Source organism: Drosophila kikkawai, chromosome 2L, assembly GCF_030179895.1.
Source record: "Drosophila kikkawai strain 14028-0561.14 chromosome 2L, DkikHiC1v2, whole genome shotgun sequence".
Classification (NCBI taxonomy): domain Eukaryota; kingdom Metazoa; phylum Arthropoda; class Insecta; order Diptera; family Drosophilidae; genus Drosophila; species Drosophila kikkawai.
This window is the reverse complement of record NC_091728.1, coordinates 27,981,936-28,006,148: the sequence shown is the minus strand read 5'-3', so window position 1 is coordinate 28,006,148 and position 24,213 is coordinate 27,981,936. Positions and strand designations below refer to the sequence as shown.

The following is a 24,213-nucleotide window of genomic DNA, read 5'->3' as shown; positions in this document are numbered from 1 at the left end:
GCTCCCTGAAATACTACCACGCAAAAACGCCGTAATAAATGTGAATAACAATGATGAATATTGTTTTAAGTGGGCAATTCTTTCGAGCTTTTCAACAAATGAGAAGCCACAGCGATGCTCAACATATAGGGTGAACATTTCATCAGATGTAATATACGCTGAAGTGTGTAAAAAAGAACAAGGGTATAAAATATAGCAGCTTAAGAAAAATAACTTTTGATGGATATAAAATATGTTTATTTACGGGTCAGCAAGAATATGATTCTATGTGTATGTTTAGATCTATAGGACATGAAATAAGCACGATAAAAATAACGAAAATAACATTAGCAATAAAGATGACAAGCGAATTATTTGTGATGATAGAGTTTCAACTTTAGCAATTGGACACTATTCACTATTCATTTTAGAAGCTCAGTCACAGGATTTGGAGTCTCAAATTCAGAGACAAACTGATAGCTCTCAAAGTCTTATTCGTACAGAAAGACTAAAAATAAAGTTGAAGGAAAATGAAAGTGCGACTATCAACCAAATGACACATTTAATAAAGCATTTCGCTTCCCACTATTATGCTAAGAAATTAAAAGAATGTTAAGAAACACTAAAAAAAAAAAAAAAAAAAAAAAATTGTAAAATCTATTATATAAAAATAAGTCGAGTTTTCTGCGGGGATCAAATAACTCCAGAACGCACGAACCGATTTCCACGGTTTTGCATTCGTTGGAAAGGTCTCGGAAATTGTGATTTTATGCACTAAAGAAAATTCAGGAAAAATTGCAACAGAAAGCGGGAAAATCATTTTTGCATAAAGCGCCAACACTGACACATAGCATGTCATAATTCTTTACTCAGTTGATTTTATGACAAATCGAAATTGTGTTTCATTTGGAGTAAAATAAGTTATTCGTTTCATATCAGTGCAATTGGAAACCAGCATTTGTATTTAGGGTGGTAAGTTGAACTGTGTAAATTATGTGGATTAGAGGTTAAATTAACCGCTCTTCCTATAGTCGAAAATGCCTATAGCACGACGTGCGAACATCGGTCTCCGCACAAGGCATGCAATCCAGCAACAAGTGTATTCACAGAACTTAAGCGAGGAAAGACGAAATGAAAGAAGAGAATATGATCGATTAAGACGAAGCGTGAGCACACGAAGATCATTGGCAACATACAATCGCTTGGCATTTCAATATGATCCCTCTGCGAACTACAGAGATGATAGAAAATTAGATATTGGACCTATGACGACTATATGCCGATATTGCAATGCGTTAAAGTTTAAAAGAGAAACTGCTGGATTGTGCTGCGCAAGTGGAAAAGTCAAACTGGATCCATTACTTACACCACCACAGCCACTGAAAGCATTGTTCGATGGAAGTGATCCAGATTCCAGCCATTTTCTTCAACACATCCTTGAATATAATAACTGCTTTCGCATGACTTCCTTTGGAGCTAATATCATTCGAGAAGGCGGCTTCATGCCGACTTGCAAGGTAAAAGTTACAATCACTTAGACAAACAAAAAGAATTGCAACATAATAACAACATATACTCCACGGACTACACCATCACACGATTCTTCAACAAATGATTGTTTGCAATTACAGATACAAGGGCAAATATATCATTTGCATGGTTCATTGGTGCCAACAACAGAGGAACCGCATCAATTTCTGCAAATATATTTCATTTCGTCGATGGTGGATCAGCTGAATGTGCGTTGCAACATTCAGGGAACACGACGCATGAACCGATTTCCACGGTTTTGCATTCGTTGGAAAGGTCTTGGAATTCGTTATATAGGCAGTTAAGAAAATTCAGGAAAAATTGCAACAGAAAATCGGGAAAGTCATTTTTGCATAAAGGCCATCACTGATACATAGCATGCCGTAATTCTCTACTCAGTTTATTTTATGATACAAAACAAAACAAATTTTGTGAAATTGTGAAGAATCAGTAAAAAAATAAGTTATTCATTCTCAGCTATTGCCGGACTGTCTTCGTCCCCGATTTTAATAAATTTAATATTGGGCACTTTCGAATGGCTTACTAATAGAAATTGTGCATCTGAGCCTTGGGAATTTGGTGCTTTTGAGGGAAGCTTAGTGTCCTCTTCTTCTTCCTCATATATTTCAGCGTCTTTTTCAAGAATAATTGCAACAGAAAAGGTGGTGAGTGTAATGTATAAATTATGTGGATTAGAGGTTAAATTAACCGGTCTGCCTATAGTCCTTGATCAAGACCAGAATTACTATCCAATCGGGACCAGCGGTGGGAATATTCTCAGCTATTGCCGGCCTGTCTTTGTCCCCGATTTTAATTAACTTATTGGGCACTTTCGAATGGTTTAGTAAAACAAATGGTGCATCTGAGCCTTGGGAATTTGAAGCATTTGAGGCAAGCTTAGTGTCCTCTTCTTCGGAATTTTTTAAGAATAATTGCAACAGAAAAGGTGGTGAGTTGAACTGTGTAAATTATGCGGATTTGAGGTTAAATTAACCACTCTGCCTATAGACCCATATCGTATACATAACTCCAGAACGCACCAACCGATTTCCATGGTTTTGCAAAAAAAAAAAAAAGGTATTCGTTTCCTAACATTTCAATTGGAAACCAGCATTTGTCTTTAAGCTGGTAAGTTGAACTGTGAAAATTTTGTGGATTTGAGGTTAAATTAACCACTTTGCCTATAGTTCAAAATGCCTAGAGCACGACGTTTGAACATCGGTCTCCGCACAAGGCATGCATGCCAGCAACAAGTGTGTTCACAGAACTTAAGAGAGGAGAGACGAAATGTAGTAAGGGAAAATGCCCGATTGAGACAACGCGTGAGCACACGAAGATCAACTGGTGTGCAGCATCTAAGAGGATCCCAACCAGCGTGGCAGGCTCCTAACAGCAACAGTAACCATCGACCTCAGGACAAATGTCAAGAATCCTGACATAGAGTGCTAGAAAAGATTCGTTATCCGAAGGTGTCGCGGGTGAGACCGTGCCCCAAGTGTTGCCCATATCCGTTTTGTCCACTGGAGGGTCCCAACAGTTGTCCTCTCAGAGCCCCAGATCCCTACCAGAGTGTCAGGCCCGGACTACCGGCCGAAATTGGTAAGGCGGATAATCAGCCTGCCTTGAAAAAACCCCTTATGGCAATACCACCAACGAGACAGTTTCATCTTTCAAAATATATGTTCCTGAGGAATTCTTTGACAAACTATGCTCTGTCCAAAACTGACCAAAGCATGTGATTGTCAATGAATTCGAAGCAAAGAAAGAGAAAAAAAAGGACAGTTGGAATTACTCTTCCTAGGACCGATTTGACCAATGCGCCTTCTATGTCTTCCAATTGAGTCCCAAAAAACTAACAAACTTCCTTGGTATCTCCTATCAAAATGCTAGAGGCTTTCGCAGTAAGCTTCCTAAATTGTACTCTAATAGTGTCACATTTGCTTCCCAAGTGTTGTGTTTACAGAAACCTGGTTAAAGCCGGAGATTCTGAGATCCGAAGTTTTTAAAGCTCTGTTCACAGTATACCGGCTAGATCGGACTATATTCCTCCATTGCCGCTATTCAGTTGGTCTCTAAAAGAATTTCGGGTAGGGACCACTTAAGGGGGGACATCTGAGTAACTTTTTTTAAAAATCGAAAAATTTTTTCCTTAAAAAATACTTTAGGGTCTAAAAAATAACATATCAAAAGATAGAGTCTGGCAAAAGTTTCTAAGTGTCGAAATTTTCTATTTTGCGGCGATGCCTCACATGTAATCATATACGATTTTAAAACTTTAAACGCGTTTTTCTCAAAACCACTTTTTTTGAGTTGGCAGAAAACATAGCTCGAACAAATCTTAACCGATCGATCTGAAATTTTGACAGTATATCCAAAATACCTATGGCTATCGACGTACGTAGGATTTTTTTTTTTGCTTACTTTTTTTTTATCAACAATTTTGTGACATTTTTTTTTTCATGAAAATTTAAAATTTTGTTTAATCACTCACCATTTTGCTAAAAATCAAAATATCGAAAAAATCCTACGTACGTCGATAGCGGTTGAGATATAGAAACTAACAAAATTTGATTTTTTGTTCTAGATCAAAAACTAAGGACGTTAGGTCTTCGGCCATGGACCCCTTTTAAAAAAATAGGGCCTACGAAGAAATGCTGCACAGCCGCCATTTTGTTTTCGATTAATTTAAAAAAAATTTATTTTGTAGTTCACATCTAACATTATCAAACCTACTTTAAAATTTTTCGATTGGCTTTTTCATTTGGCCAAAAAAAATTCTAGAAAATGGGCTTTTTTTTTGCCAGTTACTCAGATGTCCCCCCTTAATTAGTAGTTCTTGGTGATTTTAGCATCCCAGGGGCTATTTGTGTGGGATCCGGTAGTGTTGATGGAGTGGCCAGAGTCACAAGGAGCGGTCTCTACTACCTACTAGTTTCTGGCTCCCTTCTTTAAAATACTAGATAGAATAGTCGATTGCAGTGTTATGCTCTGGCAACTCTTCGTTCAGCAGTCGCCGCCAGAATCTCGCTTTGATCGCACACGTTTCGGATAAGCACAAATGTATAATAAATTAAGTTACAAGTTACAAGTCGATGGAAATAAACTATATCCTAATTTCAAGTCGGTGTTACGTCTTTATTAAAAGAGGATACTGCATTTTTGGGGGCTCAACCGGGATATTGCCCACCATTCGACAACTTGGACCTTAAATCGCATATTTCACACACGGAAAATATGTATAACTAACAAAATATTGTGCGGTGCGGAGTTTGAGGAAATTGCAAGTTCAAAACTGGTCAAGAGTTTTGGAAAAGGAACGAAAATTGGTCTGATAGTGACAGAGACAGAAAGAGAAGCGGAAAAGAATTTCATCAGAAGGCGAAAAAGAATTTCATCAGAAGGCGAAAGACACACACAGCAAGCGGCAAAGACAGAAAAGCGTGGCGGTGACCAACGAATGGAGATTCAACGGATGAGGCTGGTAAAGAGCGAGAATTGAGAAGCAGCGGATCAGGCTGGAAACGAGGAGAACGAACAAGACATTGGAGCTGGTGGCGTAGCGGTTCGTGCGGGCAAGAACGTGTTGGCCAGGATTGGAACACGGAATTGGAGGCAGACGTGGACGGCCAGGCGATTCTAATTGAGTTTAACATCGGAGAGGCAGCGGTACAGTTGCGAAGCAGCAGCGTAGCAGGCTGGGAAGTAAACGAAGCAGCGGATCAGGCTGGAGAAAGATCAGACGGACAAGGGCGAACAAAACATAGGAGCTGGTGGCGTTAGCGGTTCGTGCAAGCAAGAGCGTGTTTGCCAGGGCAAGAACACGAGGAGCAGCAGCAGATCAAGCTTAAGATCTGGAGGTGGACAAGCAGCGGAGCAGACGTGAAGGTGCAGACGGGAGGAGCAGAGCATCGTCAGTGCGTGCAAGCATAACCTTGTTGGCCAGAGCTAAGGCACGTGGTTTTGCAAGCAGGCAAAGCAGATTCCAATTGGAGGCATAGCAGAGTCGCTGGTTGCTGTGCACAGAAGACGAAGAAGAGCGCGGTGAACACGAAAAGAAGAGAGACAGCAAGAGACGCAGCCCGAAACAGGGTTGCCACAGGTTTTTTTGTACAGTCTGATGCATTAGTGCAAAGACAGAGCTATTGTTTACAATTTGAGCAAAAGAAATTAGAGACACTTTGTCATCATATTAATTGTAATTTTCTACAGGCTACATTGGTAAAATGGAGAGAAGCGAGATCTTGGCATTGCGAGTGGAAGAATTGAGACGGAAGTTGTCAGAGCTGCAGTTGAATACAACCGGATTGAAAGCTGAACTACAACAACGATTGCTAACTCATTATGGTTTGATAGATGAGGGTGAGTCAGAGAATGAGGGTGAGGCCGCTGAGTTTAGGTCAACATCCTCCACACCGACTAATAACCGCAACAGGGCAGTTAGACAACATGGCCAAGAAGCGCAGGGACAGTCTAGATCATGGTTTACTTTGAAAGACGTCGAAGGGAGTGTTTCTCAGTTTTCAGGCGTAGGTGTTCCCAATATAGATCTGTGGATCGAAGAGCTTGAAGATTGTGCGGCTACCGTAGAGTGGAGTTCACTGCAGCAGTTTGTTTATGCAAAACAGTTACTGAGTGGAGCAGCAAAAATGTTTGTGCGTAGCCAGAGAGATATTAATGACTGGGAAAGTTTGAAGTCAGCGTTGTTGCAGGAGTTTGGAGTGCAGATATCTACAGCAGAGATTCATCGCAGGTTGGGAAAACGTCGTCAGCATAAGGGAGAATCTTTGCAAGAGTATCTCTATGCCTTAATGGAGATAGCTAAACCTATACGTTTGGAGGATGAAAGTCTGATTGAGTACTTCGTAGAAGGAATTCCAGATGCACGGTCAAATAAATCTATGTTGTACCAGGCTAGAAATTTAAAAGACTTGAAGTGGCAGATTGAAGCATACCAAAAAGCAAGAAGCGCATATAAGTCAGACAACAAGTACGCTTCTCAGGGCGGTAAGGCAGGGATCGAATTTAATAAAGAAAAGACAACGGATTCTTTGAGGAAATGTTTCAGGTGTGGAGATCCGTCACATATGAAAAGAGATTGTCCAGTGCAGGAGAAATGTTTCAAATGTAATCGGCCAGGACACCGAGCAGCGCAGTGCAGAGCAGAGGCTCAAGTCAAAACTGAGGAGAGAACAAATGTGGTTCAGGCAGAGAAAGTAATCCCAAAGCAAGCTCGTGAACCAGTTGCTTGCGGTCTTGAGCTGAAATCAGTTTTTTGCTCGAAAGTTGAATTCAAAGGACTTATCGATACAGGAGCAGAGCTTTGCTTAATGCGTAGGCGTGTATTTTTAAAACTTGGCGTAGGCGTAGGCAGTTTGATGGGCAGGCAAAGAGTTTTGACAGGAATTGGAGAAAGTCAGGTGCTGACTTTCGGCAGCTTCAAAGCGCCAGTCAGTATCGACGGCATAGAAATGTGGATTGAATTCCACGTAATCCCAGACGAAGATATGAAGTTCGATGCTATTTTAGGGACAACAATCTTGGAGAACGTCGACATGATGGTCACGAAGAAAGGAACTGTGTTTTCGAGAAGGGTGCAGTGCATCCAACAAGACCAGGCGCAGATAACAGAGAGTTCCTGTATGCAATTAATGAATGAATTTGGTAGCCTTTGCATCAAAGGAAATCAAAGTTCGCCAGTGGAAAAGGATATTTTGTTGACAGATGAATTGCCAGTATATCAACACCCAAGGCGTTTGGCTTATTGCGATCAAAAGATAGTTGATGCTCAGGTCGAAGAATGGCTTAAGGAAGGTATAATTAAACCAAGTACGTCAGAGTTTGCTTCGCCAGTTGTTTTAGTTGACAAGAAGAATGGTAAGAAGCGTTTGTGCTGCGACTACCGTAAATTGAACGAAAAGATAGTCAGAGATAACTTTCCAACAGCACATATGGATTGCGCTATTGAAAAACTGCAAGGTGGAGAGATTTTCACAACCCTGGATTTGACCAATGGATTCTTTCATCTTCCTGTGTCACCAGAATCTCAGATCAGAATCTCGGTCGTTACCATGAGTGGGCAGTACGAGTTCATGTTTGTACCTTTCGGTATCACAAATTCTCCAGCAGTGTTTACCAGATTTATAATGGCTGTCCTAAGGGATTTGATAAAAAACGACGATGCAGTAGTGTACATGGATGATGTGATCATTGCTAGCAAGAATGTTGAACAGGGCGTGCAGAAGTTAGGGCGAGTTTTGAAAGTGGCAGAAGAGAACGGTTTGCGCATAAATTGGAGCAAGTGTCAGTTATTGAAGAAGAGAGTACATTTCCTTGGGTACATTGTAGAAAATGGTACAATCAAACCAGGTGAGGAGAAAACTAGAGCGGTTGCTGATTTTCCTATTCCTCGTGATAAGAAGGGAATTCAACGATTTTTAGGTTTGACGTCGTATTTTCGAAGGTTCGTTGAAAACTACGCAGGTATTGCAAAGCCGTTGTCTGATTTGTTGCGTAAGGAAGCAAAGTTTGAGTTCAAAGAAATGCAAGTAGAAGCTTTTGGAAAATTAAAGGCTGCGTTAATCAGTGGGCCTGTTCTGAAACTGTATGACCCTACACTTTAAACGGAAATTCATACCGACGCTTCAAAGTTCGGATTTGGAGCCGTGTTACTTCAGAAAGGCAGAGAAGATGGTTTGTGGCACCCAATTTTCTATATGAGTCGGAAGACCAAACCTTGCGAAGAGAAATATCATTCGTATGAACTTGAAGTTCTTGCAGTTATTGGAGCTTTGATAAAGTGGCGGGTCTACGTTCTTGGCAAAAGATTCAAAATAGTGACAGACTGCAATGCTTTTGCCATGACTATGAAAAAGAAAGAGATTCCGCTTAGAGTTTCGCGTTGGGCGATGTACTTGCAAGATTTCGACTATGAAATCGAACATAGGTCAGGCAGCAAGATGAGACATGTGGATGCGTTGAGCAGGGTGTATTGTTTGGTTGTGACGGATAGCTTAATACATCGCTTAAGAGAAGCACAGCAAACGCATGATTGGACTAGGGCAGTGAAGAGTGTTGTTGAGACGAAAGGGTATGAAGATTTTTATATATCCAACGGAATTTTATTCAAGGATCAGAATAAGGAGTTGCTAATTGTGCCGTCGCTTATGGAAGACGAGATCATTCGAAATGCGCACAAGCAAGGTCACTTTTCTTCAAAAAAGACTCAGGAGTTGGTCGAAAAATCGTACTACATTCAGAAGGCTAAAGAGAAGATAGCACGAATCGTGGAGATCTGCGTCGAGTGTATCTTAGTGAATGCCAAAGCTGGTAGGCAAGAAGGGTTCCTTACACCAATCGATAAAGGTGACAAGCCGTTGGTTACGTACCATATAGACCATGTTGGCCCGATGGAGTTGACCAAAAAGCGCTATAATCACATTCTCGTAATAGTGGATGCCTTTTCTAAGTACGTATGGTTATATCCTACACGAAGTACTGGGGTTGAAGAAGTTTTGGGTTGCTTGGAGCGTCAGTCAGTCATTTTTGGTAACCCATACAGGATCGTATCGGATCGTGGAGCTGCTTTCACTTCACACTTGTTTAAGGAGTACTGCGAAAGGGAGAAGATACAGCACTTGCTAATTGCGACAGGAGTTCCCAGAGGTAATGGACAGGTAGAGCGTATGCACAAGATAGTGGTTCCAATGTTATCTAAACTGAGTGAGGAGAGTCCAGGATGCTGGTATAAGCAGGTTGGCAAGGTACAACAGACGATTAATAACACTGAGCCCAGGAGTACAAAAGTGTCTCCGTTTAAGATTCTAACAGGCCTCGATATGCGTAACTTAGAGTTAAAGGAGTTGATGCAGGAATGTTTAATATCAGAGCTAAACGATGAAAGAGAGAAGTTGCGAATAAAAGTAAGACAGAATATTCAGGATATTTAAACAGAAAACAAAAAGGCATTTGACTCTAAAAGAAAGGTAGATAGCCAGTATGCAGTAAATGACTTAGTAGCTATTAAACGCACCCAGTATGGATCAGGCTTAAAGTTGAAAGGAAAGTACTTAGGTCCTTATAAGGTAGTAAAGATTAATAATCATGGGCGTTATGAGGTTGAAAGAGTCGGAGAAGGAGAAGGGCCATATAGAACCAAGACAGTTGCAGAGTACATGAAACCATTCGGGTCGAATCAAACGTCAGGAAGGCCGAATGTGGGATCCGGTAGTGTTGATGGAGTGGCCAGAGTCACAAGGAGCGGTCTCTACTACCTACTAGTTTCTGGCTCCCTTCTTTAAAATACTAGATAGAATAGTCGATTGCAGTGTTATGCTCTGGCAACTCTTCGTTCAGCAGTCGCCGCCAGAATCTCGCTTTGATCGCACACGTTTCGGATAAGCACAAATGTATAATAAATTAAGTTACAAGTTACAAGTCGATGGAAATAAACTATATCCTAATTTCAAGTCGGTGTTACGTCTTTATTAAAAGAGGACACTGCATTTGGTCCCTAGATAATTCCATTAGCCACAACACATCACAAAAAATATGGTTTACCAAAGAGCACCTCAATTAAACTGATAATTTGCCGAAGGTGGCGTAACGGAGTTCGCCGGGCTTACTAATAATACAACTATTAATTTAAGTTTGAAACAATATACTTTATTTAAAAATGTTTAAATATAAGATATTAAAATAAATCTAATGTATATAATACTACACACAAAATTATAATCAATACAAAACCAAAAACAATTATAATAAAAATAAAATAATATTATAATATTTCAGATTTTTCAATCCTACTCTCAGCACTTTTTGGAAAATTGAGCCAGTAGAGCTGGAAAAACATCGATGTTGGCCACAATCGATGTTTGCGATGTTTTCGAATGAAAACATCGATTATAATCGATTATCGTAAAAAAAACGAATATTTTTTTGCCGTTTAAATTAATGTATTTAATTGAGATCAAATAGGAAGTTATTTTTGTTTAAAAATAGCAACATATTAACTATTTTAGGTTTTAGGGAGCTCCGGCGCTCACTAATCACTTGGACGCCGTGGAAGACGCTGGAACGCAAAAATATTGTTTTGCAATACTTTTCATGGCGTCCATGGAATCCGGGCACATCTATAAAATAAAGTTTATTAGATTTAAAAGGATGTATGTTATTGTACAATTTCAAACCTTGTAGAACGCTAGGGGCTCGACATTCTCCGGGGAATTTGGAGCCTCCAAATATTGCCTTAGTGCTATAATAGCGTCTGTCCTGGCCGACTTGGTTTTAACCGCGACTTTCTGCTGTAGAAAAGTAAAGTTTTTCTTTTCCGGTTCTGGATTTGGTGGTGTTGGCGGATCGTGCTGTGTTTTGGACAGTGTGTTGAACAGTTTGTTCTCTAAAGCCTTTGCAGCCTGGTCTGCATTTGACTGAGAGAGAAAGCCATCTTTTTTAAATCTTGGATCGAGGATAGTTGCCACTCTTGAGACTGTTCTAACCTCATAATAGGCGAATCGCTCTGGCATACGAGCCTTTAGATAATCGAAAATCGATATTCCCTCTGTTGTTTTAATTTTTGGTTTAATATCAATCATATTTTTGTTTAATTCGCATATGAGAGGAATTAATATTGATATTGAAACGTTTTTTTCTGTTGAAATAGACCGAGTAGCGTGCTCAAATGGCTCCAGGATGTTAGAAAGGTCTTCCAAAGTAAAGATCTCCTCTGCTGAGAACGGCTGTGGGGCTTTTGGTGTGCTCAGAAGCACCGTTGATATATGCTCGTTTGTGGCTAATATGCGCTGCACCATGTAGAGAGCAGAGTTCCAGCGGGTGGGAACCTCTTGGATTAAGCTATATGCTTTTTCACCTTGGGCCTGCCTAAACTTTTCATATGCAATAGTGCTGCTTTTAAAAAAAGTCACTATGCGCTTACACTTCGATATGGACGGAGCCACCATTGGGTGCTTCAGCACTTCCTGGACCAGCAGGTTAATGGTATGTGCGAAGCATGGCAAGTGTTTATATTCTAAATCCCTACAAGCCTTTATCATGCTCTCGTCATTATCCGTAACAATAGTGGTTACTTTTCTAAGTAAATTCCAGTCTGTTAAAACAACTTTTAAAGAAGGCGCTATTGTATCGGCTGAATGGCTCGTTGGAGTGATCAACTTATCCGTTGATAAAACTGCCATTGGAGCTCAAAAGTTGGCGAAACTAAGTGAACAGTCACTGTAATATAGCCTGCATTGGCTTTTGACGTCCTGCAATCTGTTGTAATGCCAACGTATTCCACTTGATTTAAAATGACTTGGAGTTTTACCTTTAAGGCCTCGTACTCGCTCTTAAGGGTAACGTTACGCATATGTGTTTTGCTTGGCAATTTATACATGGGATCCAAGGTATTTACGAGGTCTACAAAAACTGGATCCGATACTATGCTAAATGGTTGCACATCTCTGGCTATCATTTTTAGAACTGCTTTGTCAATTGTAGCCTTCCGCGCAGAGCCATTTTCGTATTGTTTACCTTTTTTGTTAAGGAATTTGTCCATACATGGCGACAAAGAACTTGTAATGTTTTGCACACTTTCTGAATGAGCCGTATTTAAGTGCTGCATTAAATTACTGGTATTTCCAGATGTCTTATAGACTTTGCCGCATTTCAAACAAGTCGTTGTTTGATTTGAGCCCTTTTTGAAAAGCTTCCATACCTTTGAAATTTCCTTTTTTGGCCGCTTGGGACTTGGTATGTTTTCTTCGTTCTCATCGTCCAACACAGTTCCGCTTCCTGTATTAAAAGAAATAAGTGTTAATTAGTTAATTAAAGAATGTATGTACATATGTACACGAATGTGAAGAAGGGAGAATACATACATGCATGCATGCAAGTTTATTTGCACACACACATATACATATACATACATGTGGGAGTGATTTCACATTATCACTTCCTACCACACGAATATTGACGACGCCCTGGACAACGAGAACGAGAAGACGACCCAAGGAAGAAAAACGGCAACGACGCAAAAAGACGACGACGACGATCGACAGGGAGAGGCCCTGTCCCAAGCAACGACGAACAGGGAGAGGCCCCGTCCTGAGCAACGACGAGCAGTAGGAGAGAAGACGTCCCGAGAGAAGACGCGCAGTACAAAAAGCCCTCTGCCGAGAGGGTAGAGAGGGAGTTCTGCACAAGTGACGACGGGAGTAAGACGTATTCATCCAACGACGAAGATTGAAGCTGAACAAACAAACAATTGTATTAACCTGAAGTAAACTTAATAGTAAAACTAAATAAAACTATCTAAATAAAACGAACACTATAAATAAAAACACCCCACATTTGGGAGCTCGACCGGGATATAAAACCATTGAAAGTGAGACGTGTTTAAACGTGTACGACGACGAATATTCGCATAATTTTTCTTTAACGCACAATGAATAATGGCGTGTTTAAACGATCTAATACCGAATAATATAAAAAGCGCATCAAAGGCAGCAATTTGTGCATTGCATAAGTTTATATTTGAAGAAGATGGAGACAGAAATAATCGCAAACGTCTGCGCGAATTTACTGGTTTCCAATATGACGAAAATGCCGCAGAATACAAACGCAAATGCACATACATACGTGAACATTTAAACGATCGAGACCTTATATCTATATGTGCAGTTTTGGGCATAAACCACGACGTGGAGAACACACCAGTGCAAATCTTTCGCAATTTGCTGTATGGCAACCTTCTTGCCGGCGACGATGTTGGTGTTATAGAGAGCGAAGAGTCAGATGAGGAGGACGAAGACAACGACGAGAGTGAAGCAGACGTAGGAAGCCCAAACGCCGAAGTTCCTCATGCAAGACAAAGAAGGAGTGCACACGAAGATATGCCACGTTTTGCACTCAGTTTTAGGGACATAGAAGAATCAATCAAACAGTTCGATGGCGGTGACGAAACTCCAGTTGAGGTGTGGATAAGCGATTTCGAAGATCAAGCATTGCTCATGGGATGGAACGAACTCCAAAAACTAATTTTTGCCAAAAAATCGCTAAAGGGTGTCGCGAAACTCTTTGTGTTGAGTGAGAAGCAGTTGAACTCGTGGAGTGCATTAAAGAAGTCTCTCTTGAGTGAGTTCAAATCAACAGTGAGCAGCAAGCAGATACATAAGCAACTCGGAGAGAGCAAACGACGCGCGAACGAGAACGCGCAGGAATATTTATACAGGATGAAAGATATTGCATCACGCGGAAAGGTTGAAGAAGATGCACTTATTCAATATGTGATCGACGGTATTGACGAACTTTCTATCAATAAATCTGTATTGTACGGTGCTAAAAACTTATCGGAATTTAAGCGGAAACTAAAAGATTACCAAATCATAAGTGTCAAATCAAAATTTTCTGAGGGAAATAATAAAGAAAAGAAATCTCAGCCAGCGCACAGTGGTTTCAAGAGTGCCAAAAAAGAGATTGTTTGCTACAACTGCGGTGAAAAGGGACATCTTTCTAGTGGCTGCAACAACAAAGACAAAGGCAGAAAGTGCTTCAAGTGCAACAAATTTGGACACATTTCAAAAAATTGTCCACAAAGTGAGAAAGCAGTCGAAGAAAATAAGCCAAACACACGAGTTTTTAAAGAAAACACTAATTTAACGAGCAAGATCGTGTCGATTCAAAATCAAAATTGCATCGCGTTGTTTGATACAGGCAGTAAGTTTAATATTCTGCGTGAAGACTTGTACAAAAAAATGGGTTTGCCTAAGTTGAAGGAGTGCAGTGTTTATCTGATTGGATTTGGAAAAGATCGAAGTTCAAATAAAATAAAGCCGATTGGACAGTGCTACCAAAAAGTGTGGATAGATGAGAATAGTTACGACTTAATATTTTTCATAGTTCCTCTCGAGTGTATGGACACTCAAATGATCATCGGTGAACAATTATGCTTGCATGCAGAAATTTATTTTGGTCCGAACGGGTTGCGCGTACAAAAACTTTACAGTCCTGATGAAGAGCAACCGGAAGCCAACTTGATGAAAATTGACGCAGTGGTTAACAACGATGAACTTGACATAAACGAATCAGCCAGTGAAGATGCAAAAAACGAAGTGCGCGAACTGTTAATAAACTATAAGCCGCGAAAGTCACAGTCAACAAATATTGAAATGAAGATTATATTAAAAGACGAATCTCCAATCTTTTCACGTCCGCGCAGATTCGCTTTCGCTGAAAGGCGCGTAATTGAAGAACAAATTGAACAGTGGCTAGCGAGTGGTATAATTGAGGAGTCAGACTCTGAGTTTACCAGCCCAGTTGTGCTCGCAAAGAAAAGTGATGGTTCACAACGACTCTGCATAGACTTTAGACGCATAAACAAGGTAATCATAAAAGACCATTTTCCACTGCCGCTAATAGATGACCAGCTCGATCGCCTTCAAGAAGCTATGGTGTTTAGCACAATTGACCTGAAGAACGGCTTTTTCCATGTGCCTGTAGCCAAAGCCAGCAAGAAATACACTTCATTTGTCACACAGAGTGACCAGTACCAATTTTGTAGAGTTCCTTTTGGTCTGTCCAACTCGCCAGGAGTTTTTCAGAGACACATAAATGCTATTTTTCGAACTCTAACCCGAAGAGGAATCGCTCTGCCATATGTAGCCGACATCATTATACCGGCAAAAGATGAATACGAGGCGGTATCAAATCTTAAAGAAGTAATAGCAACTTGCAGCGAGTTTGGACTTGAGCTTAACATGAAAAAGTGTCATTTCCTACAGACCCGTATTCAGTTTTTAGGGCATATCATTGAGAATAAAACGATTTCGCCGACGCCTCAGAAGATTGATGCTGTATCCAAATTTAAGATTCCCAATAACTTGAAGCAGCTTGAAAGTTTTCTCGGTCTGACAGGATATTTTAGAAAATTTATAAATAACTATGCACTTATTTCAAAACCTTTGACTGATCTTACAAAGAACGACGCGAAATTTATAATTGGTCCCAAAGAAGAGAACGCAATTGAAATTTAAAAAAAGTACTTGACATCAACCCCAGTTTTGGCTATATATAATCCGAAGTATGAAACGGAGGTACATACTGACGCATCCATAGACGGGTTTGGAGCCGTGCTCCTACAAAAATCAGCAGATGACGGCCAATTCCACCCTGTGTACTATATGAGCAGGAAAACAACGGATGCGCAGCGCAAGTATTCAAGCTACGAGTTAGAGGTGCTTGCCATTATCGAAGCCATTACTAAGTTTAGAGTTTATCTGCTTGGAATTCAATTTAAAATCGTTACGGATTGCGATGCGTTCACTAAAACTTTAGACAAACAAAACCTGTGCACTAGGGTCGCACGGTGGTTACTCTTGCTGCAGGAATATGATTACCGAGTAGAACATCGATCAGGCACACGCATGAAGCACGTAGATGCTTTGTCCAGATACCCAATCATGACTATCGTAGATGACTCAATTGCTGTAAGTTTTCGACAAGCTCAATCCAAAGACGAACATTTAAAGACGATCTGCAAAATCATTGAGGACTCTAACGCTGCCTACCAGGACTATTTTTTGAAAGCTGGTGTCCTTTACAAATTAGTCAAAGACTTAGAGTTAATTGTCGTACCCAGAGACATGCAGAGACAGATCATTAGTAGAGCCCATGACAGAGGACATTTTGCTGTTAAGAAAACAAAAGACTTGATTAGCAAAGAATACTTCATAGATAACCTCGACGAAAAAATTCAGAAGTATATCGACTGTTGCATTCCGTGCGTTTTAAGCAACCGCAAACAAGGCAAGCAAGAGGGTTTACTACATCCATTGCAAAAAGAAGAAATTCCATTGCATACTTACCACATTGACTTTCTAGGTCCTTTAGACTCGACAAGCAAGAATTATAAACACATCCTTGCCGTGGTAGACGCATTCACGAAGTTCTGTTGGCTATACCCTACGAAGTCAACGACTGCCAATGAAGTCATAACAAAATTACGAGGACAAGGTAACATTTTTGGCAACCCAGCTTGCATCATATCCGACAGAGGTTCAGCTTTTATCTCTCAAGATTTTTTGCAATATTGCGAAGATGAAAACATAAAAGTTGTAAAAACGACGACAGGCTTACCACGTGTAAATGGACAAGTGGAAAGAGTCAACGCAATTATTATACCTGTACTTTCGAAGCTGAGTGTAGATGATCCAACGAAATGGTACAGACACGTTGATCGAGTTCAGCAAGCTATCAACTCGACTTTCTCCAGAAGCATAAACACAACACCTTTTGAACTTCTTATAGGTACCAAAATGAGAACCAAAGATGACCAGCAACTCCATGACTTAATCAACAAAGAATCGATAGGTCTGTTTACAGACACACGCAACGATCTTCGTATTAAAGCTAAAACCCAGATTTTAAAACTTCAAGCAGAAAACAAAAAGACGTATAATCTGCGACGAAAACCTGCAAGAAACTACAACGTTGGCGATCTGGTAGCCATAAAACGTACACAGGTTGGCGGCGGTCTCAAATTAAAACCAAAATATTTGGGTCCGTATGAAATCGTCAAAGTCAAGCACAACAACGCTTACGATGTCCAAAAAGTCGGGAATTCAGACGGCCCGAAAAACTCATCGACTTGTGCTGAATATCTTAAACCGTGGCCCATCCACGATGCAAACGACGAAGAAGACGACGAAACATTCGAGGCGAATGTTTAGTCAGAATGGCCGAATGTGGGAGTGATTTCACATTATCACTTCCTACCACACGAATATTGACGACGCCCTGGACAACGAGAACGAGAAGACGACCCAAGGAAGAAAAACGGCAACGACGCAAAAAGACGACGACGACGATCGACAGGGAGAGGCCCTGTCCCAAGCAACGACGAACAGGGAGAGGCCCCGTCCTGAGCAACGACGAGCAGTAGGAGAGAAGACGTCCCGAGAGAAGACGCGCAGTACAAAAAGCCCTCTGCCGAGAGGGTAGAGAGGGAGTTCTGCACAAGTGACGACGGGAGTAAGACGTATTCATCCAACGACGAAGATTGAAGCTGAACAAACAAACAATTGTATTAACCTGAAGTAAACTTAATATTAAAACTAAATAAAACTATCTAAATAAAACGAACACTATAAACAAAAACACCCCACATACATGCGTACGCATTTTGCACAAAATTATATATAATTCAGTTTACTTACTTTTAATGAACGTGTCCATTACACAAGCACTTTGCACCAACACCACCAATATTGTTCACTATAAAATCACTATAAATTCAAGAAATATAGATTAGTTTTTGTAAAAATTTGTGCACAAAATTTGTTCTTTGCTTACCACGCTTTCTGTTTTTCGCTTGCAAGTGACGATAATCGATGTTTCCAAAAAGCAATCGATGTTGAAAATATTTTTGGAAACATCGATAACATCGATGTTTTTTCCAGCTCTATGAGCCAGCGGACAAGAGCTCTGTTACCCTTTCTTTTTTAAAACTTTTTCAACTAGGTATTCATCTGGGAAATGGGTTTTTTCAGTTCTTCTTTATAAAAACCACCCTTAATTGGATTAGAATTTAAATCCTCCAGTAAGTATGTCACAGGATTAGTATTTTGTACTTTAATAATTTTAAAGATTTCAGTGCTCCAATGTGGAGTATAGGATTTTTCAAAAACTCCTTTATATTTAGAAATTCGAACATTATTATATCCTTGCAGGGTATTATAATTTCAGTCAGAAGTTTGCAACGCAGTGAAGGAGACCTTTCCGACCCTATAAAGTATATATATTCTTGATCAGCATCAACAGCCGAGTCGATATAGCCATGTCCGTCTGTCCACCTGTCCGTTTCTACGGAAACTAGTTCCTCAGTTTTAAAGCTATCTGAATGAAACTTTGCATACAGTCTTCTATATACTCTCACTGCTATATATGTCGGAACGGGCCGGATCGGACGGCTATATCATATAGCTGCCATACAAATGTTCGATACATTTTTAGAAAAAAAATTATAACTTTTGCATTTTGCATCATTTTTGGGATATGGCCATTTTATATTATTCCAGAATTTTGGTAAAAATTTTATGAAAATCGGACGACTATATCTTATAGCTGCCATAGGAACGATCGGAAAATGAATAGGAAAAAAAATTATAACTTCGTTGTTTTTCAACATATTCTTATCTACTTTTAGAAATGAGCTTCTTTTATTATTTCAGAAGTTTGGTAAAAATTTTATGAAAATCGGACAACTATATCATACAGCTGCCATATAAACGATCGGTAAATGTAGAGAAAATGTAAAGCTGGGAATGTAAAACTGTAACTGTCAAACTGTAAACATAATAATGCCCATATGATACTGTAATGCAGTTTTCATTAATTAGCTACTTCATTAGAACCTTGAAAGAGTCCACTATATGTGTCATTTTGCTTGGATTATTTTGGTAATACGACTACGGTCACACCGACCGTAAAAGGTAAACAAAAAAAACGGCGCCATTCGCGGCGTATTACTATGAATTTCTGAATTCCTCGTCGAAATATTCTTGCATAAATAAATGCAGAATCCTTTAAATTTATGTTTTTAACCTATGATGCTTAAAATTTTTTTTAAATTTTTACCAAAAAAAAAAATTTATTTAATTTTATAGCGCAAGAACCTTGCCACCGCAAAACATTATTTTTTCTAATTTTCTAATATTTTTACAGTTCAAAAACCAGCGAAATTATATAAAAATAAAATTCTCATTAAACCCGTATTTTGTTATCGAGTATCTAGTATATATTATGTAGATCTATCGATTATCGCGGCAATGAAGTAGCTAATGCATTATTCTAATGCATTAGAGCGCCATATAGTCGTCTTGCTCGCACTTGTGTAAAACGCTATAGCGCTGTCAAATCTTTAATGAAGTCTCTAATTAATGCGCCTGTGTCATATCAGCATGTGCGGCGCTGCATCCATGTCTAGTTTCGATTACATATGTAAATTTACGAGTCTTTTGTTCATTTACACAGATATCTAAATATTGTGTTCGTCTGAACACTATTTGTCAAAAATCGGATCATAGAGGCCGCGTTGAGCGTTGCATACAGTGGGCTTGGTAACTTGGTTCCCATTAACGTTGTAAGGATGTGTCTTAGGCCGGGGTAAACCTCAGCGGCCCAGGATTCCTCTCCAGAAATATTTATATTTTAGAGACGGCCAGGACATGGACGCCGAATTTTTAATGAATTTTCTAGGCAAAAGGGGCTCGTTTTTAAAAGGCAAATCTAACTTCGGGAGAAAAATGGGGATCTAGGGTGGTCACCCTGGCGATGGCCAGGTGCTCCTCCGTTTCCTGTGCCCGCTCGGTTGCCCAGCAGCGGCGACTCTTTCGATCGGCAAAATCTCCGCCGCCTGGGATGACCCAGCGGCGATGGCGGGCAAAATGCAGATCGGAAGGGAAAAGGAGAGGGAAAAGGGGACGACTTGGAAACACGTGCCGGCGGCGAGGAGCTCGTAGCTCGGGAAAACCCAGCAGCCCCGATGCCCTACGCCAGATCTGTGCCCGGGAGAACCCAGCGGCGACAAATCCCGCTCCCGTCCCGCTTCTCCGGCCCGGAGCTTGCCCAGCGGCCACGCGGAGTTGGTGCGGGAGAACCCAGCCACCAGCTCGGCGAGTGAGTGACCAGGAGGGGAACACTTTGGCACGCGTCAGAATAAGGGTTGACTGTTGCTACGCGGAGTTCGGTGGGAGAGAGAGAGAGAAAGAGATACGACTTTGATCTTCATTCTTTATTGCTTAACTATTTTGTACAATTATTCCTAACTTTGGCTACGGCTACAATGCCCTGCCTGGCCCTACGCCACACTCCAAGGATCTGCCCTCACATGGCACTCGGCCGGCTCACCTGCTATTATCGGTGGGCTGGGACACGTGTCCGGCAGCCAGGATATGAGTTAACACTCGCGGGTCCTTTTTGGACTTAGTCGGATTGGAAATTATTTCCGCGTGTCCTTTTGGACTTGTCGCCCGCGTCGGGAGGTAAGCGTACTGTCCGCCTTCGAAGCTGCCAGAGAAGAGATCGCGGTCGCAGCTTGCAAAGCCCTTGTCGCCTCGTCTCTACCAAAAATGTCCGGGCAGCGCAGCTTTCGGCCGTCGGCTTTGTTATTGTTTTGGTTTACGTTTTGATCGTGTTGTTTATGTTTTGGTCGGCATGTAAATAAACACGACCAAAACGTAAACACGCACGATCGTCGGAGGGGAAATGTCGCTGCCTCTGCCGCTGTTCGCGTCGGCAGCGGAGAGGGGAAATGTCTTCAGCGCGGTCGCTACAGTCCGTGTTGGAAAAATGTATACGCCTGTGCGTTGCGGTTTTAATCTAAATCTAATTTGGCCCTTCCTGGGCAAATTAGCTTTGGGCTTCATGCCCGCTTAAATGTACTGTTGTGTGTGTTTTTTTTTTTTTTTTTTTTTTATATTCCATTTATTAAAACATACATTTTGCTAAACAACAAATAAACAAATAACAACATAAAGAGCGAAGACTGCGGGTTGTTGGGTAGAATGGTGCTATATTAACGGTGTAGATGGCCATGGTCGCGCGGTACCGCCGCTAAGCATTGCTTCGCGCGAGGGACTGTTGTGTGTGTGAGTGTGGGTGTGTGGTATGGCTAATCCTAACTTACTAATTTCTAAACTTAACTATAAACTTAACTAATATTTACAGTATTTACAAAATAGGGTTTTGTGACTTCGTCACACTCCACCCTATCTTCGGGAGGGGTGGAGAGTGACGATTACCTTCCCGCTGCGATTTATTTGGACGCGGAAGCGTTGGTTCGCCTCCTCCTCCAGGATCCGGACCGTCCGTCGCCTCGGTACTGCCAGGTGCCCGTGTATCCGGCGAAGCAGGGCTGCCGGCAGCGTGCCGTTCGGTGTGGTTCACTCCGCCGGGGCAGGTACCCAGCGGGGAGGATTGAGGGCTCCCTCGTCGGTGTCCAACGACGACTCATCGGACGAGCTGCCCATGGTGCGCTCCGGCGCCGTGCTCGGCGTCGGCGGCGGGTGCGGGGTCTCCGGATGGAGCCTCGCGTCGTTGGGGCGGCGTGAGGTTGACCCGCAGGGGTCCGAAGCGGTGGTCAGGTGGCACCTCCTCCTCATTATTGCCGTTAGGAGGGGCAACTTCCGGAGGGGTGCCTGGAGCGGCATGCCCCTTGAGAGTGCTGGACGCGGTATGGTGTCGTCCGGGTGGACCTCCTCCTCGTCATCGCCACGGTGGTGGACGACTTCCAGAGGGGGTTCTTGTGACCCAATGGGGCCGATGTGCCTGGACACTAGGGGCGGCATTCCCCTTGCGGATGATGGCCGTAGTCTAGCGTGTTCATCCGGATTCACTCCCTCCTCATCATCGCCACGGTGGTGGGCGACTTCCAGAGGGAGCAGTGATGGCCCGATGGGGCTGGTGTGCTGGGACGCCAATGGTGGCATCCCCTCGGTAGAGGGCCGACGGGGCCCGGCGTGGTTGCCGGAGTTCGCCTCCTCCACGTTGTCGTCGTCGATGGTGGTGCCCTCGATGGGTAGAGCCCGTGGCCGGAAGGGGTCGGCGAGGCTGTCGCTGGGAAGCGGCTGGCTTGGCCGGCGCCGTGGAGCGCCTGTAGGAGCTCGTCGCCCGCACCGTACATCCATGCGGTGTCCTGTGGCGCCGGGGCGGGAGTCGGCGGATGGCCTTGTCCGTCCATCGTCTGGTTGGCCTCGGTGGGGGCGGAATCTGTGGAGCGCGTGGCTCGTCGTGCCTTGTGGTAGGCGGGCTGAGGGCGGTTGTCGCTGTTTGAGGGGTCGATCGGTGCGCATGAAGATGCGATGCTCTGCGATGTGTGATACCCCTGAGAGAGTATCAAATTTGGCCAGTTCCTGGTCCAGGAACTCCTTCACCCAAGGCTCGGGGTAATCCGGCGTCTCGGATTCCTCTATCTGGAATGAGACTTGATCCTCTGTGGGATGACTCACCGAATTGACGGTTCCGCATAGGGGCGGGCTTGGCTCTGGCGTTTCCTCGACGTGATCCTGGAAGCGGACACGTTTTGTGGAGGCACGGAAAGGGTTCCGTTGCGCGGCTGTGGCATCTGCCACGGGCAAAGCCTGCCTCCAACAGGGCGGCTGGTTCTCCGTCGCTGGTGAAGTTGTGCCTCGAAACTGTGCTCGTGGTGAGGTACTTGGCTGGTCGTCGAGTTCGGAGCATGGCTCCCTTGGCTGCCCTCGATGGGTAGAGCGTGACTCTCCTTGGGCTGTCGTCGGTGGCTTCTCGGCGTGGGTGGAGTGTGACTCCGTTGTCGTCCTTCGCTGATCAGAGTGTAACTCTGCATGGTGTGCCGTTGGTGGCTCTTCGTGGTGGTTGGAGTGTGACTCCTTCGATGTGCTTCGTTGGTCAGAGCGTGGCTCTGAGTGGTGTGCCGTTGGTGGCTCTTCGGATGTGGAGCGTGGCTCCGTCGATGTGCTTCGTTGATCAGAGCGTGGCTCTGAGTGATGTGCCGTGGATGGCTCTTCGTGGTTGGAGTGTGACTCCGTCGATGTACTTCGCTGATCAGAGCGTGGCTCTGCGGGCTGGTCCCGTGGGTTGGAGCGTGGCTCCCTTCGCTGGTCAGAGCGTGGCTCTGTTGCTGTTCTTCGCTGGTCAGAGCGTGGCTCTGTTGTTGGTCTTCGCTGGTCAGAGCGTGGCTCTGTCGTTGGTCTTCGCTGGTCAGAGCGTGGCTCTGTCGTTGGTCTTCGCTGGTCAGAGCGTGGCTCTGTCGTTGGTCTTCGCTGGTCAGAGCGTGGCTCTGTCGTTGGTCTTCGCTGGTCAGAGCATGGCTCTGTCGTGGGTCTTCGCTGGTCAGAGCGTGGCTCTGTTGTTGGTCTTCGCTGGTCAGAGCGTGGCTCTGTCGTTGGTCTTCGCTGGTCGTTCGGTCGCAGTCGGAGGGTCTGCCCGCCGCATAGTAGGGTTGCTCCGATTCCACAGAGGAAGTCCATTCCTAGGAGGATGTCGTCCAGTGCGTCCGACATCACGAGGAGAATGGTGAGCGTCCGTTCACTCCCAAGGTAGATATTGGCCGCCAGAGCTCTGGTCAGCTCGCGGCATGTTCCGTAGGCGAGTTTACCTGGGTACGGATGTCCCGTGTGTTCCTTCCGTTGTCCATGGTTCGCAGGAGACGTAGAGAACAAGGATTAAAAGTAACAACGGGGCTCGGGGGAGTGGAAACGGCAGGATACCGTGTGCACTGTGTGCACGTATACCCTTGGTTTGAATCTCGTAGCATCACTGGGCTTTTGTCCCGAGAATTGTATTCTGTCGACTCGTTTATTATTTTCTTCGATTCTTATTGTTTTATTCAGTATTAAATTTTCCTTATTTATTTACTATTTTATTATTATTTCATCGATATTTTGAGTTATTCGATTCCGATTTATTATATATTATATATTCGATTTTAGTATTCTCGGCGGTTATTTTATTTTATTTAAATTTTATTGTTGATTTATGCCCTATATTTGCATTTATTTTATTTTATTTGAGTTGTATTTATTATTTGATTATTTTATTTGGATTTATTTTAATTTGATTATTTTTGGTTTTATTTATTTTATTTCGATTTATTTAAATTTTATTGATTTTAATTTTTATTCTCGGCGGCAGGATCTCTCAGGATCCTTTGGTGGGTTCGCGGGTGTCCTTAAC

The 24,213-nt window shown here is 42.6% G+C and overlaps 1 protein-coding gene and 1 long non-coding RNA gene across 2 annotated transcripts; one reads left to right on the top strand and one right to left on the bottom strand.

The window, feature by feature from the left end:
- The first annotated feature begins 773 nt into the window (after positions 1 to 773).
- LOC138927873 (uncharacterized) lies at positions 774 to 1,743 on the top strand. The gene is made up of 3 exons (XR_011444312.1): positions 774 to 951; positions 1,011 to 1,496; positions 1,611 to 1,743. It is a non-coding gene; the product is annotated as an uncharacterized lncRNA (long non-coding RNA).
- Positions 1,744 to 21,443: 19,700 nt separating this feature from the next.
- LOC138928495 (serine/arginine repetitive matrix protein 1-like) lies at positions 21,444 to 23,674 on the bottom strand. The gene is made up of 2 exons (XM_070285620.1): positions 23,636 to 23,674; positions 21,444 to 23,102 (listed from the first exon to the last, which is right to left on the bottom strand). The coding sequence occupies exons 1-2, from the start codon at positions 23,672 to 23,674 to the stop codon at positions 21,444 to 21,446; spliced, it is 1,698 nt and encodes a 565-aa protein (XP_070141721.1).
- Positions 23,675 to 24,213: the final 539 nt, after the last annotated feature.

What these genes read in the sequence shown, in the direction of transcription:
- LOC138928495 (XM_070285620.1), bottom strand. Translation starts at nt 23,674, where the DNA reads ATGGACAACGGAAGGAACACACGGGACATCCGTACCCAG. An exon ending in CACGGGACATCCGTACCCAG is followed by an intron (nt 23,103 to 23,635) that starts GTAAACTCGCCT and finishes CCACGGGACCAG; the next exon opens with CCCGCAGAGCCACGCTCTGA.